Raw genomic sequence first — 19,537 nt, 5'->3', positions numbered from 1 at the left:
ATCAACAGACTGTGCTGACCTGACTAGATGGAGGGACATCATCAGAAGCGGGATACGTCCCAACTGGCACCCTATTCATTGTATTGCACTATAGGCCCATTGTGCTCTGGTCACAAGTAGTGAACTACTAAATATGGAATCTATGGGTGCCAGAGAATAGAGTCAGCATGCTGGGTGGGACTGGTGATAAGATGTGCAGATGGAGGGAGGGAGTGTGAGAATGGAGGTGAGGAAAGAAGAGTAGATTCATGATCTGTGACTCAGCGTATTAGGGCCCAAGACGAAAGGCTGTCAAGTAAATTCTCTCTCTCTCTCTCTCTCTCTCTCTCTCTCTCTCTCTCTCTCTCTCTCTCTCTCTCTCTCTCTCTCTCTCTCTCTCTCTCTCTCTCTCTCTCTCTCTCTCTCTCTCTCTCTCTCTCTCTCTCTCTCTAGGACATGGGTCCATCCAGTATGCCCTCTGTTCCCCTCCTGGTGGGCTGTGGGGTCTCCTGCAGCGCTCTGCTCATCCTGCTGCTCATCTATGTTGCTTTCTGGAGGTGAGCACATGCACACTTTCTCTCTTTTATAAACACACACACACACACACACACGCACACACACACACACACACACACACACACACACACACACACACACACACACACACACACACACACACACACACACACACACACACACACACACACACACACACACACACACATCTGCAAACTGCACAGCTTTCCATAAGAGATTAACCAAGGGTGAGAAAACCCCCGGGTTGGCTCGACAGTGGAGCAGTCCATGCCAAAACTCCAATTAGGTCTAATGGAGAACAAATCGGAGACGGCATAGCCAGATTCAGATGGGGGGGACTAACTGTGTGAGGGAGGGAGGGAGGGAGAGAGGGAGAGAGATCAGGAGAGAGAGGTAAAGAGGCAGAGAGGGAGAGAGATCAGGAGAGAGAGGGAGAGAGGCAGCGAGAGAGAGGGAGAGAGGCAGAGAGAGAGAGAGAGAGAGAGAGAGCCGGAGAGAGAGGGGGAGAGATCAGGAGAGATCGGGAGAGAGATCGGGAGAGAGATCTGGAGAGAGATCTGGAGAGAGATCTGGAGAGAGAGAGAGAGTGAGAGAGAGAGAGAGAGAGAGGGAGAGAGGGAGTGTCACAGATCCCTCTGGAACTTTCATAGCGCACACCTGTCCCCTGTTCCCACTGATTGTATGTGTATATATGTGCCCTTTGTTCACCGTGGTGCTGTTGATTATTGTTACAATGTCCGTTGGTGTGTGTGAGTACCTGTGCTGTGTGTTTTGGGCTTTCGTGCCCTTGTAGATTGCGCAGATGATTCCGGGTCTTGTCCTGTGTGATAATCATTCCTGCGCCTGTCTCCCGAATCGCTTCATGCCCACGTGACAGGGAGAGGGGGAGAGAGAGCTCAGGAGAGAGAGAGAGAGGAGAGCTCAGGAGAGCTCAGGAGAGCTCAGGAGAGCTCAGGAGAGCGAGAGAGAGCGAGAGAGAGAGAGAGAGAGCTCAGGAGAGAGAGGAGAGAGCTCAGGAGAGAGAGGAGAGAGCTCAGGAGAGAGAGGAGAGAGCTCAGGAGAGAGAGGAGAGAGCTCAGGAGAGAGAGGAGAGAGCGCAGGAGAGAGAGGATCAGGAGAGAGAGAGAGGAGAGAGAGAGAGAGAGAGAGAGAGCGAGAGAGAGAGCGAGAGAGCTCAGGAGAGAGAGCGAGAGAGAGAGAGAGAGAGAGAGAGAGAGAGAGAGCTCAGGAGAGAGAGAGCTCAGGAGAGAGAGAGGAGAGCTCAGGAGAGAGAGAGAGGGAGAGCTCAGGAGCTCAGGAGAGAGTAGCACCAGAGCAGATGGCTGTACTGGCAGGGTAATCATGTGACCATGTTCAGGAAATGAATCAGTCTATCAGTTCAACCATCAATTTCAATCAATTCCTCCTTCCTTCTTTTCGTCTTCCTCCTCTTCCTACTTTCTGCCTTTCTGTCTCAATGTCTCTCTCAGGTATATTCGTTCGGAAAGGTCTATCATCTTGGTTAATTTCTGTCTCTCCATCCTGGCATCCAACATGTTGATACTGGTTGGACAGTCCCAGACACTCGGCAAGGTGAGAACAAGAAACACACGCGCGGGTGGACACACACACACTCACACACACTACACCATCGCTTAGTTATGGTCATGTTAAAAATTATACGATTGTTCATCTATTCTAGTAGTCTACAGTATTTTTAAGAAATATCACCTGTGTTCTGTCATTGTTGAAGAACTGTTGTTCTTAGCACTTCTAACTCATCTGAAACCTTCTTTCCTTCATCACTGTCTGTGACTCACTGTCCCTCTCCTTTCTCTTGTGTCCTCTCCTCCCTCACAACCACCTCTCTGTCCCTCTCCTTTCTCTTGTGTCCTCTCCTCCCTCACAACCACCTCTCTGTCCCTCTCCTTTCTCTTGTGTCCTCTCCTCCCTCACAACCACCTCTCTGTCCCTCTCATTTCTCTTGTGTCTTCTCCTCCCTCACAACCACCTCTCTGTCCCTCTCATTTCTCTTGTGTCTTCTCCTCCCTCACAACCACCTCTCTGTCCCTCTCCTTTCTCTTGTGTCCTCTCCTCCCTCACAACCACCTCTCTGTCCCTCTCATTTCTCTTGTGTCTTTTCCTCCCTCACAACCACCTCTCTGTCCCTCTCCTTTCTCTTGTGTCCTCTCCTCCCTCACAACCACCTCTCTGTCTCTCTCCCCCTCTCTGTCTCTCTCCCCCTCTCCCTCTCTCTCTCTACAGGGCCTGTGTACTGTGACTGCTGCATTCCTTCATTTCTTCTTCTTGGCATCGTTCTGCTGGGTACTGACAGAGGCGTGGCAGTCTTACCTGGCTGTGATTGGCAAGATGAGGACACGCCTCATACGTAAACGCTTCCTGTGCCTGGGCTGGGGTAGGCACACACAAACACACACACAAACACACAAACACACACACACTGTAAAATGTACACACTAACATACTGTAGTTATTATCTTAAGCATACAGGGTTCCTGTACTGTAATAAAGGGGAACGTTCCATCTTCTACACATTTCCCTTCAACCTCTAGAATCACTGTCACCATTCTGAATCTGTACAGTCAGTCTGTGTGCTGTTGAAGGCATCTCCCGTACAGTCAGTCTGTGTGCTGTTGAAGGCATCTCCTGTACAGTCAGTCTGTGTCTTGTTGAAGGCATCTCCTGTACAGTCAGTCTGTGTGCTGTTGAAGGCATCTCCTGTACAGTCAGTCTGTGTTTTGTTGAATGTGTCTCCTGTACAGTCAGTCTGTGTCCTGTTGAAGGTGTCTCCTGTACAGTCAGTCTGTGTCCTGTTGAAGGTGTCTCCTGTACAGTCAGTATGTTTCCTATTGAAGGTGTCTCCTGTACATTCAGTCTGTGTCCTGTTAATGGCATCTCCTGTACAGTCAGTCTGTGTCCTGTTGAAGGTGTCTCCTGTACATTCAGTCTGTGTCCTGTGTCACAAGCCGGCTCATAGCCTGTGACAAAAATGAGGGGACACGAACAACAGGTATAGGCCAATTTAAAAGTGTTCTTTATTATAAACAAACTATTAACTTAAACTAAGAAAAAGGAATGAGGTGTGGAAGTATCATGATGTAAGGTGTATGTAAAGTGCAGGGATGCGTGAATCTGTGTGTGTGAACATGACTGAGTGAAAACTATGCAAAACTACAAAGGAACAAACAAATCATGAGCATACCTGGAGGAGCAGAGAGAGAGAGAGAGGTGATTAGTAAGCAGTTTTATACCCTGAGCCCAGGTGGCTCCAATCACTAACGACCCTCTGCCTGCAGGAGGAACCGCCCCTGCACTGCAGAGGAGGAGCCGTGACACCTGTTAATGGCATCTCCTGTACAGTCAGTCTGTGTCCTGTTGAAGGCATCTCCTGTACAGTCAGTCTGTGTCCTGTTAATGCCATCTCCTGTACAGTCAGTCTGTGTTTTGTTGAATGTGTCTCCTGTACAGTCAGTCAGTGTCTTGTTGAAGGCATCTCCTGTACAGTCAGTTTGTGTTTTGTTGAATGTGTCTCCTGTACAGTCAGTCAGTGTCTTGTTGAAGGCATCTCCTGTACAGTCAGTCTGTGTCCTGTTTATGGCATCTCCTGTACAACAACCCCCTGCCTTGCTAAAGGAGATGATGAAGGATAAGACATGATATAGGATAACATCTCCCCGAAAAGGGCAACATCCAGGGAGATAGAACCTAGCAATTACATTCCCTGCTCTTTTCCCTTATCCATCCACCTATCTGATCCATTAAGCCACTGATGCCCTTACCTGATATGGGCCATGTCCCAAATTTCAACCTATTCCCTATTTTGTGCACTATATTTGGGAGGTAATGGAGGAACAGGGAGGAGGGAGGGAATGGAGGGAACATGGAGGAGGGAGGGAGTGGGGGAACAGGGAGCAGGGAGGGAACAGGGAGGAGGGTGGGAATGGGGGAACAGGGAGGAGGGAGGGAATGGGGGAACAGGGAGGAGGGAGGGAATGGGGGAACAGGGAGGAGGGAGGGAATGGAGGGAACAGGGAGGAGGGAGGGAATGGAGGGAACAGGGAGGAGGGAGGGAATGGGGAAACAGGGAGGAGGGAGGAGTGAGGGAACAGGGAGGAGGGAGGGAGTGGGGGAACAGGGAGGAGGGAGGGAATGGAGGGAACAGGGAGGAGGGAGGAGTGGGGGAACAGGGAGGAAGGAGGAGTGAGGGAACAGGGAGGAGGGAGGAGTGAGGGAACAGGGAGGAGGGAGGGAACAGAGAGGAGGGAGGTAATGGGGGAACAGGGAGGAGGGAGGGAATGGGGGAACAGGGAGGAGGGAGGGAACAGGGAAGAGGGAGGGAACAGGGAGGGAATGGGGGAACAGGGAGGAGAGAGGTAATGGGGAACAGGGAGGAGGGAGGGAACAGGGAAGAGGGAGGGAAGGTCAATAACCCAAAGAAGAACACTGCAGCACAGAAGAGAATCCTCTTGTCGTAATGTGAGATGAAAACAGCAGCCACTGGATAGGGACCCTACGGAGTACACTAACCAAGGCTGTATTACCCATGGTGGTGAACTCTGATCCATACTAGGTCTACTTCTACCGCCTCGGGTTAACCCTGATATAAGTCATAGATACATTCATTAACCAAGAGAGAGAATAGAGGAGGAAAATGTTCAGTCTACAGTCATAAGCTAGTCAGCTAACGGTTGTGAAATAGCACACTGTGTGGCTATATTGTCAAGGGGATGTGTCTGTTCTCTTGCTGTTATATCATCCTCTCTCTCTGTCACTTGTCTTTCTCTCATTTCTCTCTATTCTAAAAGTATCTCCCTCTCTCTCTCTCTCTCTCTCTCTCTCTCTCTCTCTCTCTCTCTCTCTCTCTCTCTCTCTCTCTCTCTCTCGCTCTCTCGCTCTCTCGCTCTCTCGCTCTCTCTCTCTCGCAGGTCTCCCAGCCCTGGTGGTTGCTGTGTCAGTGGGTTTCACTAGAGCAAGAGGTTACGGTACACCCAGCTAGTGAGTACACATTTTCACCTTTAACCTTTCACCCTTCATGTGTTTTTGCAGTGCACTTAGGGCCATTTGTATGAAGTGATTTCACAAAGGAAGAAATGTTTATGTTTTACTGTGTGGTTTTGAATCCCCTACATAAAGTATTTGGAAAGAACCCCCTGAAGAGAAATAGAAAAGGATCTCATACATAGGAACTAGTCATTGGGAAAATGAAACACAGAACAAAGTGCATTTTACAGAAGTTGTACATTATTGTTAATAACTTCCTGTCTTTTCCTCTCTTTTCTTCTCTTCTTTTAGTTGCTGGCTGTCCTTGGAAGGCGGGCTTCTCTACGCATTTGTCGGACCTGCAGCTGTCATCGTATTGGTGGGTACCTTTTATCCCTATTGTCATTGGTAAGTCTGGATGTCTGTCGACAGGCATTGACCCGACTCTGAATTTATAATCCTTTCCATTATCTATTTCTTCTGCCTGTCACACAGGTCAGATAGGGGTGAGGAATAAACACTGTTTAGATGACCCCAGATGGTTGATATATGGTGCTTTCAAGACAACAGGGAACTCAGAAAAAAACAAGGTCAAATCATGATGTCAGTCATCTTCAGGTTGGATATTCAGAGCTCTAGAAAGATGCCCGACTTTCAGACTTGGAATTTTGAGTTGGATGACCGTTCAAAGCTATTTTCCCAGTCGTTTTGAGAGTTCCCAGTGGTCTTGAATGCAATGACGTCAGAAGTCAGAGATGTCCTCGTTCCCAGTGATCTTGAATGCAATGACGTCGGAAGTCAGAGATTTCCTCGTTCCCAGTGGTCTTGAATGCAATGACGTCGGAAGTCAGAGATTTCCTCGTTCCCAGTGGTCTTGAATGCAATGACGTCGGAAGTCAGAGATTTCCTCGTTCCCAGTGGTCTTGAATGCAATGACGTCGGAAGTCAGAGATTTCCTCGTTCCCAGTGGTCTTGAATGCAATGACGTCGGAAGTCAGAGATTTCCTCGTTCCCAGTTGTTTTGAGAGTTCCCAGTGGTCTTGAATGCAATGGAGTCGGAAGTCAGAGATTTCCTCGTTCCCAGTTGTTTTGAACTCGGCATTAGCAACTAGTTTACTGCTCCAGATCCTAACCATTACTCGAAGACAGCAGGAAGATAAATACCACAAAGTGAATCATTTAATACTTTATTTGCCACTAGCGGTTTCTTTCAGAGTAACCTGTGTCTAGTGATGTAAATCAATCAAATTCAATCAATTGTATTCATAAAGCTCTTTTTACATCAGCTGATGTCACAAAGTGATATACAGAAACCCAGCCTAAAACGCCTAACAGCAAGCAATGCAGATGTAGCTAGGGAAAACTCCCTAGAGTACTTAAGTAAAGTACTATTGAAGTCGTTTTTGGGGGTATCTGTGTAACAGTATAACTTTAAACCGTCCCCTCGCCCCGACCTCGGGCGCGAACCAGGGACCCTCTGCACACATCAACAACGGTCACCCACGAAGCATCGTTACCCATCGCTCCACAAAAGCCGCGGCCCTTGCAGAGCAAGGGGCAAAACTACTTGTAGGTTTTAGAGCAAGTGACGTAACTGATTGAAACGCTACTAGCGCGTACCCGCTAACTAGCTAGCCATTTCACATCCGTTACATCTGTATGTTACTTTACTTTAGTATTTATCTTTTTGCCAACTTTCACTTCTCTACATTCCAAACGAAAATAATGTAATTTTTACTCCATGCATTTTTCCTGACACCCAAAAGTACTCATTACATGGCTAGGAAAAACTCCCTAGAGTACTTAATTGAAAATACTTTAAAGTACTAAAGTAGTTTTTGGGGGCATCTGTACTTCACTTTACTGTTTATATTTTTTTTTGCCAACTTTTACTTCACTACATTCCTAAAGAAAATAATGTACTTTTTAATCAATACATTTTTCATGACACCCAAAAGTACTGATTACATTTTGACAGGAAAATTGTCAAATTCACGCACTTATCATGTCACGACTTCTGCCGAAGTCGATGCCTCTCCTTGTTCGGGCGGTGTTCGGCGGTCGACGTCGCCGGTCTTCTAGCCATCGCTGATCCATTTTTCATTTTCCATTTGTGTTGTCTTGTTTTCCCACACACCTGGTTCTCATTTCCCTCATTATGTGTTGTGTATTTAACCCTCTGTTTCCCACATGGCTTTGTGTGTGATTGTTTATTGTTAGGTCAGTACGTTTCCGGCAGTTTTTTTCCGGGTGCTGTTTTTTCTTGTGTTTTGTGGCAACCGTTATTTGTTTGCACATTGGGATTGTTACTTTGTGCTATTGCCTTAAGTAAAGTGTGTTGTTCATTCATCTCTGCTCTCCTGCGCCTGACTTCATGCACCAGCTACAACCACCACCTGACATATCAGGAGAACATCCCTGGTCATCCCTACTGCCTCTGATCTGGTGGACTCACTAAACACAAATTATTCATCTGTAAATAGCAATTCCATTTACTTTTGATACTTAAGTATATTTAAAACCAAATACTTTTAGACTTTCACTCAAGTAGTATTTTACTGGGTGACTTTCACTTTTACTTCAGTCATTTTCTATTATGGTATCTTTACTATTACTGATGTATGACAATTGATTAATTTTCCCACCACTGCCAGTGTCAGACAACAATGGCAGCGAACATTGACAGAGAAACCATTCTCTAACCTGGTACTTGGAACCTTCAACCTTTTCAATTGTCATTACTGTAAAGCAGGGATCATTGAAAGGATGATCAGGGGCCCGGAATGTAATTACAAATTATTAGTAGACTGCAAATTGACCACAAAAAGCCCAAACAGATATAATATTTGACAAAAAAATAATAATTTCAAACCTTGCTTACATTTGTATACAATTACAAATATCTCTTTATTATGCGTGGGAATACTCACTTGAAGCTGATTTGCTGGTGTTTTTACAGTCGTTTATGTCCAATAATAATAATAATAATAACAAAAGTAAAAGCATGAGTTCACTTCATTAGGCATATTTACCAGAGTCAACCTCAATTGTTTTAATATACAGTGGGGAGAACAAGTATTTGAAACACTGCCGATTTTGCAGGTTTTCCTACTTACAAAGCATGTAGAGGTCTGTCATTTTTATCATAGGTACACTTCAACTGCGAGAGACAGAATCTAAAACAAAATTCCCGAAAATCACATTGTATGATTTTTAAGTAATTCATTTGCATTTTATTGCATGACATAAGTATTTGATACATCAGAAAAGCAGAAATTAATATTTGGTACAGAAACCTTTGTTTGCAATTACAGAGATCATACGTTTCCTGTAGTTCTTGACCAGGTTTGCACACACTGCAGCAGGGATTTTGGCCCACTCCTCCATACAGACCTTTTGTCTGTCTCTCACAGTTGAAGTGTACCTATGATTAAAAAAAATACAGACCTCTACATGCTTTGTAAGTAGGAAAACCTGCAAAATCGGCAGTGTATCCAATACATGTTCTCCCCACTATAGGTGGAAAGGTGGTCTTTGGATGCAAGACTCCTCTTGGTCATATTTATAAAACTATTAGTTCTCCTAGATATTTTGTTGCAAAGCCTTTATTAAAAAGCATGTAGCACCATTCTACTTCTCCGAGAGATAGAGCGCCAGCGTAAGAATGTTTCTGGGGCTTTGTTATTCTCCGAGAGATAGAGCGCCAGCGTAAGAATGTTTCTGTGGCTTTGTTATTCTCCGAGAGATAGAGCGCCAGCGTAAGAATGTTTCTGTGGCTTTGTTATTCTCCGAGAGATAGAGCGCCAGCGTAAGAATGTTTCTGTGGCTTTGTTATTCTCCGAGAGATAGAGCGCCAGCGTAAGAATGTTTCTGGGGCTTTGTTATTCTCCGAGAGATAGAGCGCCAGCGTAAGAATGTTTCTGGGGCTTTGTTATTCTCCGAGAGATAGAGCGCCAGCGTAAGAATGTTTCTGGGGCTTTGTTATTCTCCGAGAGATAGAGCGCCAGCGTAAGAATGTTTCTGGGGCTTTGTTATTCTCCGAGAGATAGAGCGCCAGCGTAAGAATGTTTCTGGGGCTTTGTTATTCTCCGAGAGATAGAGCGCCAGCGTAAGAATGTTTCTGTGGCTTTGTTATTCTCCGAGAGATAGAGCGCCAGCGTAAGAATGTTTCTGTGGCTTTGTTATTCTCCGAGAGATAGAGCGCCAGCGTAAGAATGTTTCTGTGGCTTTGTTATTCTCCGAGAGATAGAGCGCCAGCGTAAGAATGTTTCTGTGGCTTTGTTATTCTCCGAGAGATAGAGCGCCAGCGTAAGAATGTTTCTGTGGCTTTGTTATTCTCCGAGAGATAGAGCGCCAGCGTAAGAATGTTTCTGTGGCTTTGTTATTCTCCGAGAGATAGAGCGCCAGCGTAAGAATGTTTCTGTGGCTTTGTTAATAATGTAAACGCAGCAAAAGAAAGAAACATCCCTTTTTCAGGACCTTGTCTTTCAAATATAATTTGAAACAATCCAAATAACTTCATGGATCTTCATTGTAAAGGGTTTAAACCCTGTTTCCCATGCTTGTTCAACGAACCATAAACAATTAATGAACATGCACCTGTGGAACAGTCGTTAAGACATGAACGTGCCTTAGGCATGCTGCAAGGAGAAATGAGGACTGCAGATGTGGCCAGGGCAATAAATTGCAATGTCTGTACTGTGAGATGCCTAAGACAGTGCTACAGGGAGACAGGATGGACAGCTGATTGTCCTCGCAGTGGCAGACTACGTGTAACAACACCTGCACAGGATCGGTACATCCAAACATCACACCTGCGGGACAGGTACAGGATGGCAACAACAACTGCCCGAGTTACACCAGGAACGCACAATCCCTCCATCAGTGCTCAGACTGTCCGCAATAGGCTGAGAGAGGCTGGACTGAGGGCTTGTAGGCCTGTTGTTAGGCAGGTCCTCACCAGACATCACCGGCAACAACGTCGCCTATAGGCACAAACCCACCATCGCTGGACCAGACAGGACTGGCAAAAAGTGCTCTTCACTGACAAGTCGCGGTTTTGTCTCACCAGGGGTGATGGTCGGATTCGCGTTTGTCGTCAAAGGAATGAGCGTTACATCGAGGCCTGTACTCTGGAGCGGGATCAATTTGGAGGTGGAGGGTCCGTCATGGTCTGGAGCGGTGTGTCACAGCATCACCGGACTGAACTTGTCATTGCAGGCAATCTCAACGCTGTGCATTACAGGGAAGACATCCTCCTCTCTCATGTGGTACCCTTCCTGCAGGCTCATCCTGACATGACCCTCCAGCATGACAATGCCACCAGCCATACTGCTTGTTCTGTGCGTGATTTCCTGCAAGACAGGAATGTCACTGTTCTGCCATGGCCAGGGAAGAGCCCAGATCTCAATCCCATTGAGCACGTCTGGTACCTGTTGGATCGGAGGGTGAGGGCTAGGGCCCTTCCCCCCAGAAATGACCGGGAACTTGCAGGTGCCCTGGTGGAAGAGTGGGGTAACATCTCACAGCAATAACTGGCAAATCTGGTGCAGTCCATGAAGAGGAGATGCACTGCAGTACTTAATGCAGCTGGTGGCCACACCAGATACTGACTGTTACTTTTGATTTTGACCCCCCCCCTTTGTTCAGGGACAAATTATTCAATTTCTGTTAGTCACATGTCTGTGGAACTTGTTCAGTTTATGTCTCAGTTGTTGAATCTTGTTATGTTTATACAAATATTTACACATGTTAAGTTTGCTGAAAATAAACGCAGTTGACAGTGAGAGGACTTTTCTTTTTCTGCTGAGTTTATATCACTACTGTATGGCTGTCTGTAGAATTACTGACTGTATCCAGTGTGAATCCCTGTGTCAATACACACGCATGCTCAATAATCCAGATACGTGTGTGTGTGTGTGTGTGTGTGTGTGTGTGTGTGTGTGTGTGTGTGTGTGTGTGTGTGTGTGTGTGTGTGTGTGTGTGTGTGTGTGTGTGTGTGTGTGTGTGTGTGTGTGTGTTTGTGTTTGTGTCCCTGCTCCCCTCATGTTGTGTTTGGAGAGCCCCCTCAGACAAACAGATGTAATTGAGACGAGGTAGATCAGAGTAACACAGGCCTCCTCAGGATGACCGTCTAATTAATGAAAAAAATTATTAATCTAGCCTTCGGCAAATAACGGAGCTGGAGACCGCTGTCTCCCAGGGCAACGAGGTCGTACATGACGGGAATGTCAACAGGAAGGAAAGACGCAGGTTAAAGCATCGAACAACATGGAAGACAGATTTATGGTGGGAAATGAAAGATCAATGGTGTGCTCAGTGCAGTAGACATGAAGATTACTACGAACAGGAAGTAAATGAAAAAGAAATGTTGCAGTTGTATCAATACACTAAAGTGCTCAGTGGAATAGAGACAAAAGTTTGTATGGAAAAACACTGTATGTGGTGTAACGCTCGTCAGAAGGAGACCGAGGTGCAGGGTGGTACGTGTTCATGATTCTTTATTAAAAACCGAAAACCAAACAAAACAACAAAAGAGCAACGAACGTAACGTCTTGAAGGCTCACCAGAGCCAACAAAAACAACATCCCACAACCTAAAGTGGCAAAACAGGCTGCCTAAGTATGATTCCCAATCAGAGACAACGATAGACAGCTGTCCCTGATTGAGAACCATACCCAGCCAAAACATAGAAACACAAATCATAGAAATAAAGAACATAGAATGCCCACCCAAATCACACCCTGAGCAAACCAAATAGAGACATAAAAAGGCTCTCTAAGGTCAGGGCGTGACATGTGGTGAAAATAGACTGAGGTCCTGGAGTAATGATCACTGATCTGGACTATGTTCCAGTGGACTCCTATTCTTTTCTCATGGTGAAGAAACAAGCTTTCTATGGCAGTCTGTGGGAGTAGACAGACACTCTTAAAGAGAGTGGAGAGATTGTAGAGGGATTGGGAGGGCTACTTTAGAGTCAGGTGAGAAAGAAAGAGAGAAGGGTAGAGGGAAGGAAAGAAGGTTAGAGGAAAGGAGAGAAAGGTAGAGGGTAGGAGAGAAGAGTAAAGGAAAGGAGAGAAGGGTAGAGGGAAGGAAAGAAGGTTAGAGGAAAGGAGAGAAGGGTAGAAGGTAGGATAGAAGGGTAGAGGGAAGGAGAGAAGGGTAGAGGGAAGGAGAGAAGGGTAGAGGAAAGGAGAGTTAAGGGAGAAGGGAGGGAGAGAAGGGTGGAGGGAAGGAGAGAAGGGAGAAGGGAGGGAAAGAGAATGGGAGGTGGGGGAGAAAGCGTTAGAGAGAAAGAGGAAAAGAAGGAGGGGGAGAAGGGAGGGAGAGGTGGGAGAGGAGAGCGCAAACGGGGTCAGGATGAAGAGAGAAGTGTCACTGGCGTGGAAAATCTTTAACATGGGCAGGATTCCCCAATGGAAAAGCACTCATGACGAAGCTTGGCTGGGGTGTGTGTGTGTGTGTGAGCGCGCGCATGCGTAATCTGTGTGTGCGTGCGCGCGCACATCGGTGTGTGTGTGTGTGTAATGTGTACCAGTGGGTCAGGGATCAAAGTTGTAAGGACACTTAGTAGAACTCAGTCCTAAAGGGTGCACGGTCGGGACAGAGGGGGTTAGACTCGGGATCTGCTCACTTCAACTATACCACCCCTTGACACACACACACACCACACGTACACTCAGAACCCTGTCCACCATAGCCAAATTCCATTTTAGACTGTTCAGTCTGGGAATTGAAGGGATTATAGTTGGCAGAGTCTTGTCTCAGATCTTAACGCTTAACCTGAATCTCTCTCTCTCTGTCTCTCTCTATCCCTTTCAGATGAACATGCTGATCGGTATTGTGGTCTTCAACAAGCTCATGTCTCGAGATGGCATCTCTGACAAGTCTAAAAAGCAGAGAGCTGGGTAGGTAGACTAGACTTAGAGCTGTAGAACCAGAACTGTTTGCCTGTCTGTCTCACGCTAACATACATCATGCATGGACCATCCAGTAGGGCTGTTGTGGTGACCGTATTACCGCCACACCGGAAGTCATGAGTCATGACCGCAGTAAAATTCCACGTGACCGCTGGGTCACGGTAATCTCCTCTTATGCACTCTGGACATGGTTGGTAGTACCCAACTCACTAATGACCATCAGGTGCTAATGGCCTGGTACTCAGGGCTCTATTGTCCCTCTATCAGGTCCTAACGGTCTGGAACTCAGGGCTCTATTGTCCCTCCATCAGGTCCTAATGGCCCGATCTTCAGGGTTCTATTGTCCCTCCATCAGGTCCTAATGGCCTGGTACTCAAGGTTCTATTGTCCCTCCATCAGATCCTAATGGTCTGGTACTCAGGGCTCTATTGTCCCTCCATCAGGTCCTAATGGCCTGGTACTCAGGGCTCTATTGTCCCTCCATCAGATCCTAATGATCTGGTACTCAGGGATCTATTGTCCCTCCATCAGATCCTAATGGTCTGGTACTCAGGGTTCTATTGTCCCTCCATCAGATCCTAATGGTCTGGTACTCAGGGTTCTATTGTCCCTCCATCAGATCCTAATGGTCTGGTACTCAGGGTTCTATTGTCCCTCTAACCACTCTGACATCAGTGCAAATGAAATTGAAAATAACATAGTCACCCTTTGCCTTAAAATATGTTTTGTGGTGAAAACATGTTACTATCGATGTTCCCGAACAGATTTCACTTGGTTTTCCAAATGAAGCACTGGGTAGCTGCAGAGGAACAGGGTTGGAGAGCCCATGACATACAGAGTTTGGGGAGAATAATCACCTGTCACGCAGCGAGAGCCTGCCCCTCAAACAGTGGTTGATGCATGTGGGTGAATTAAGTGTTCTTATATTTCTCAGCTGCTCATATTAAGTACAGCTCCGCTGTAAAAACAAAGTAGTCTACCAGGCATCATTGAAAAACGGACCGGCGGGAAAGTGCGCAGCCTCCATGTCTTTTTTTCCCTGCCCCCCCCCCTGATTTTACATGTTAGTAAAGACAAGATTACATTGTGAATAGTCTGATGTGTGAAAATACTTGATGAGAGAACAGCTGTGCATCCCGAGGGAAGGAACAGTGCACAAGCTTTTTCTACTACTTTCTCAAATCAATAGGCTCTAGTCACATCATGCAGCCCATATACGTTCTCATTTCTAAGACATTAAGGTTTGTATCATTCACAACTAAAGTCCAAACAACTCTAAATCTAGTATATAGGACCTGTTTCAAATTATCCCTTTCACGCTCAACACTTCCCTCGCTCCGAAACGAGAAAAACATCCTTTCTATTTTATTGTGTTAAAAGTCTATCTTCAAATCAAATCAAATCAAATGTTATTTGTCACATGCGCCGAATACAACAGGTATAGATAGACCTTACCGTGAAATGCTTACTTACAAGCTCTTAACCAACAATGCAGTTCAAGAAATAGAGTTAAGAAATTATTTACTAAATAACTAATGTAAAAAATCGAATCAAAGTAACACAAGAAAATTACATAACAGAAACGAAGCTATATAAAGGGGGTACCGGTACCGAGTCAATGTGCAGAGGTACAAGTCAGTCGAGGTAATTTTTACATGTAGGTAGGAGTAAAGTGACTATGCAGAGATAATAAACAGAGAGTAGCAGCAGTGTAAAACAAAGGGGGGAGAGGTCAATGTAAATAGTCCGGGTGGCCATTGTCACACTCGTCGTACGAACTGGAAATATACTCATACCAACGTGCAGCGTGATTTGGATTCCACATGTTTAATTAATAAAGGAAACTCACAAAAACAATAAACAGCAAACGAAACGTGAAGCTCAAGCAGTGCTCACAGGCAACTACACAGAAACAAGATCCCACAAAAACCAGTGGGGAAATGGCTGCCTAAATATGATCCCCAACCAGGCCAACATACACTGCTCAAAAAAATAAAGGGAACACTTAAACAACACAATGTAACTCCAAGTCAATCACACTTCTGTGAAATCAAACTGTCCACTTAGGAAGCAACACTGATTGACAATAAATTTCACATGCTGTTGTGCAAATGGAATAAACAAACGGTGGAAATTATAGGCAATTAGCCAGACACCCCCAATAAAGGAGTGATTCTGCAGGTGGTGACCACAGACCACTTCTCAGTTCCTATGCTTCCTGGCTGATGTTTTGGTCACTTTTGAATGCTGGCGGTGCTCTCACTCTAGTGGTAGCATGAGACGGAGTCTACAACCCACAGAAGTGGCTCAGGTAGTGCAGCTCATCCAGGATGGCACATCAATGCGAGCTGTGGCAAGAAGGTTTGCTGTGTCTGTCAGCGTAGTGTCCAGAGCATGGAGGCGCTACCAGGAGACAGGCCAGTACATCAGGAGACGTGGAGGAGGCCGTAGGAGGGCAACAACCCAGTAGCAGGACCGCTACCTCTGCCTTTGAGCAGGAGGAGCACTGCCAGAGCCCTGCAAAATGACCTCCAGCAGGCCACAAATGTGCATGTGTCAGCATATGGTCTCACAAGGGCTCTGAGGATCTCATCTCGGTACCTAATGGCAGTCAGGCTAACTCTGGCGAGCACATGGAGGGCTGTGCGGCCCCACAAATAAATGCCACCCCACACCATGACTGACCCAACGCCAAACCGGTCATGCTGGAGGATGTTGCAGGCAGCAGAACGTTCTCCACGGCGTCTCCAGACTCTGTCACGTCTGTCACATGTGCTCATGTGCTCAGTGTGAACCTGCTTTCATCTGTGAAGAGCACAGGGCGCCAGTGGCGAATTTGCCAATCTTGGTGTTCTCTGGCAAATGCCAAACGTCCTGCACGGTGTTGGGCTGTAAGCACAACCCCCACCTGTGGACGTCGGGCCCTCATACCACCCTCATGGAGTCTGTTTCTGACCGTTTGAGCAGACACATGCACATTTGTGGCCTGCTGGAGGTCATTTTGCAGGGCTCTGGCAGTGCTCCTCCTGCTCAAAGGCAGAGGTAGCGGTCCTGCTGCTGGGTTGTTGCCCTCCTACGGCCTCCTCCACGTCTCCTGATGTACTGGCCTGTCTCCTGGTAGCGCCTCCATGCTCTGGACACTACGCTGACAGACACAGCAAACCTTCTTGCCACAGCTCGCATTGATGTGCCATCCTGGATGAGCTGCACTACCTGAGCCACTTGTGTGGGTTGTAGACTCCGTCTCATACTGCCACTAGAGTGAGAGCACCGCCAGCATTCAAAAGTGACCAAAACATCAGCCAGGAAGCATAGGAACTGAGAAGTGGTCTGTGGTCACCACCTGCAGAATCACTCCTTTATTGGGGGTGTCTGGCTAATTGCCTATAATTTCCACCGTTTGTTTATTCCATTTGCACAACAGCATGTGAAATTTATTGTCAATCAGTGTTGCTTCCTAAGTGGACAGTTTGATTTCACAGAAGTGTGATTGACTTGGAGTTACATTGTGTTGTTTAAGTGTTCCCTTTATTTTTTTGAGCAGTGTAGAAATAAATGCACTAGATCACCCACCCTAGTCACACCCCAACCTAACCAAAATAGAGAATAAAAAGGCTCTCTATGGTCAGGGCTGGGCACCGGCGCCGAAGAAGGCTCCGGCCATGGAGCTGAGTTGACCGCCGTGCCCGGACTGGGAACCGGCGCAGAGGAAGACTCCTGCCATGGAGCGGGACTGAACGCCGTGCCTGGACTGGACATCGGCGCAGAGGAAGGCTCCTGCCATGGAGCTGGAGGTTCCGGACCGTGGACCGTCTCAGGAGGTTCCGGACCGTGGACCGTCTCAGGAGGTTCCGGACCGTGGACCGTCTCAGGAGGTTCCGGACCGTGGACCGTCTCAGGAGGTTCCGGACCGTAGACGTCTCAGGAGGTTCCGGACCGTGGACCGTCGTTGGAGGTTCAGGACCGTGGACCGTTGTTGGAGGTTCCGGACTGTGAAACGTCGCCGGAAGCTCTGGACTGGGAACTGTCGCCGGAAGCTCTGGACTGCGAACTGTCGCTGGAAGCTTTGGACTGGGGATCGTCGCAGGAAGCCTGGTTCTTGGGACCGGAACTGGTGGTACCGGACTGGTGACACGCACCTCAGGGCGAGCGCGAGGAGCAGGCACAGGACGTACCGGACTGGAGACACGCACTTCAGGGAGAGTGCAAGGAGGAGGCACAGGACGTACTGGGCTGTGGAGGCGCACTGGAGACCTGGTGCGTAGAACTGGCACAGATTGTAGCGGAACAATGACACACTCCGCACGATGAGTGCGGGGAGCTAACAAAGGACATACTGGGCTGTGGAGACGCACTCGAGACTTGGTGCATAGAACCGGCACAGATTGTACCGGAACAATGACACACTTCGCACGGCGAGTGCAGGGAACTAGCACAGGAAGTACTGGGCTGTGTATGTGCACTGGAGACCTGGTGCGTAGAACCGGCACAAGTTGTACCGGAACGGTGACACACACTTCAGGGCGAGTGCGTGGAGGAGACACAGGACGTACCGGACTGGGGAGGCGCACTGGAGGCCAGATGCGTGAAACTGGTGCAGATGACACTGGACTGGTGTCACGCTCCTCAGCACGCCCGCTCTGCAGCACTCTCATCGCCACCACCTCTCTCCGGAATCTTTTGTCGAGTTCTTCCTTCGACTCCCTGACGGTCTCTGGCTCATTCCTCGGCTCCGCCGACCACCCCGTGTTTTCCCCCGCCCCCCCCCAAAAAATGTGGGCTGTCTTTTGGGCTTACTCTGTGGCCGCGAACCCCGGCGTTGTCGCTGTCCTCCCTTCTCTCCCTGCGTCTTCTCCTCCTTTTTCTCCTCCCAAGCCCAGGATACCTTCTCTTCCCGGGCATGCTGCTTGGTCCTGTTGTGGTGGGATCTTCTGTCACGCTCGTCGTACGAACTGGAAATATACTCAGACCAACTTGCAGCATGATTTGGGTTCCACATGTTTAATAAAGGAAACTCACAAAAACAATAAACAGCAAATGAAACGTGAAGCTCAAGCAGTGCTCACAGGCAACTACACAGAAACAAGATCCCACAAAAACCAGTGGGTAAATGGCTGCCTAAATATGATCCAACAATCAGAGACAACTATAAACAGCTGCCTCTGATTGGGAACCATACCAGGCCAACATAGAAATAAATGCACTAGATCACCCACCCTAGTCACACCCCGACCTAACCAAAATAGAGAATAAAAAGGCTCTCTATGGTCAGGGCGTGACAGCCATTTGATTCATTGTTCAGCAGTCTTATGGCTTGGGGGTAGAAGCTGTTAAGGAGTCTTTTGGACCTAAACTTGGCGCTCCGGTACCGCTTGTCATGCGGAAACAGAGAGAACAGTTGTGGGTGACTGGAGTCTTTGACAATTTTTTGGGCCTTCCTCTGACACCGCCTAGTATATAAGTCCTGGATGGCAGGAAGCTTGGCCCCAGTGATGTACTTGGTCGTACGCACTACCCTATGTAGCGCCATACGGTCAGGTGGTGATGCAACCGGTCAGGATGCTCTCGATGGTGCAGCTGTAGAACCTTTTGAGGATCTGGGGACACATGCCAAATCTTTTCAGTCTCCTGTGGGGGAAAAGATGTTGTTGTGCCCTCTTCACAACTGTATTGGTGTTTGGACCATGATAGTTTGTTGGTGATTTAGACACCAAAGAACTTGAAACTCTCTACCTGCTCCACTTCAGTCCCGTCAATGAGAATGGGGGCCTGTTCCGCCCTCCCTTTCCTGTAGTCCATGATCCTCTCCTTTGTCTTGCTCACATTGAAGGAGAGGTTGGTGTCCTGGCACCACACTGCCAAGTCTCTGACCTCCTCCCTATAGGCTGTCTCAATGTTGTCGGTGATCAGGCCTACCACTGCTGTTTCGTTGGCAAACTTAATGATGGTGTTGGAGTCGTGTTTGGTCACGCAGTCCTGGGTGAACAGGGAGTACAGGAGACAACTAAGCACGCACCCCTGAGGGGCCCCAGGGTTGAGGATCAGTGTGGCAGATGTGTTGTTGCCTACCCTTACCACCTGGGGGCTGCCCGTCAGGAAGTCCAGGATCAAGCTAAATGAAC

General features: G+C 47.6%; 1 protein-coding gene across 1 annotated transcript in view; it reads left to right on the top strand.

Moving 5' to 3' along the window:
- Nucleotides 1-435: 435 nt before the first annotated feature.
- Nucleotides 436-19,537, top strand: part of LOC120027088 (adhesion G protein-coupled receptor B2-like) — a 73,995-nt gene continuing 54,893 nt past the window's right edge. Inside the window, exons 1-6 of the mRNA XM_038971928.1 lie at nt 436-536; nt 1,986-2,088; nt 2,761-2,911; nt 5,442-5,511; nt 5,809-5,875; nt 13,318-13,403. Of these exons, the coding sequence (XP_038827856.1) occupies nt 436-536; nt 1,986-2,088; nt 2,761-2,911; nt 5,442-5,511; nt 5,809-5,875; nt 13,318-13,403 (578 nt within the window). The remainder of the gene's footprint in view (nt 537-1,985; nt 2,089-2,760; nt 2,912-5,441; nt 5,512-5,808; nt 5,876-13,317; nt 13,404-19,537) is intronic.

This window comes from Salvelinus namaycush, chromosome 32, assembly GCF_016432855.1.
Source record: "Salvelinus namaycush isolate Seneca chromosome 32, SaNama_1.0, whole genome shotgun sequence".
NCBI classification, from domain to species: Eukaryota; Metazoa; Chordata; class Actinopteri; order Salmoniformes; family Salmonidae; genus Salvelinus; species Salvelinus namaycush.
The sequence above is the reverse complement of the archived record's forward strand: the minus strand, read 5'-3'. Positions and strand labels throughout refer to the sequence as shown.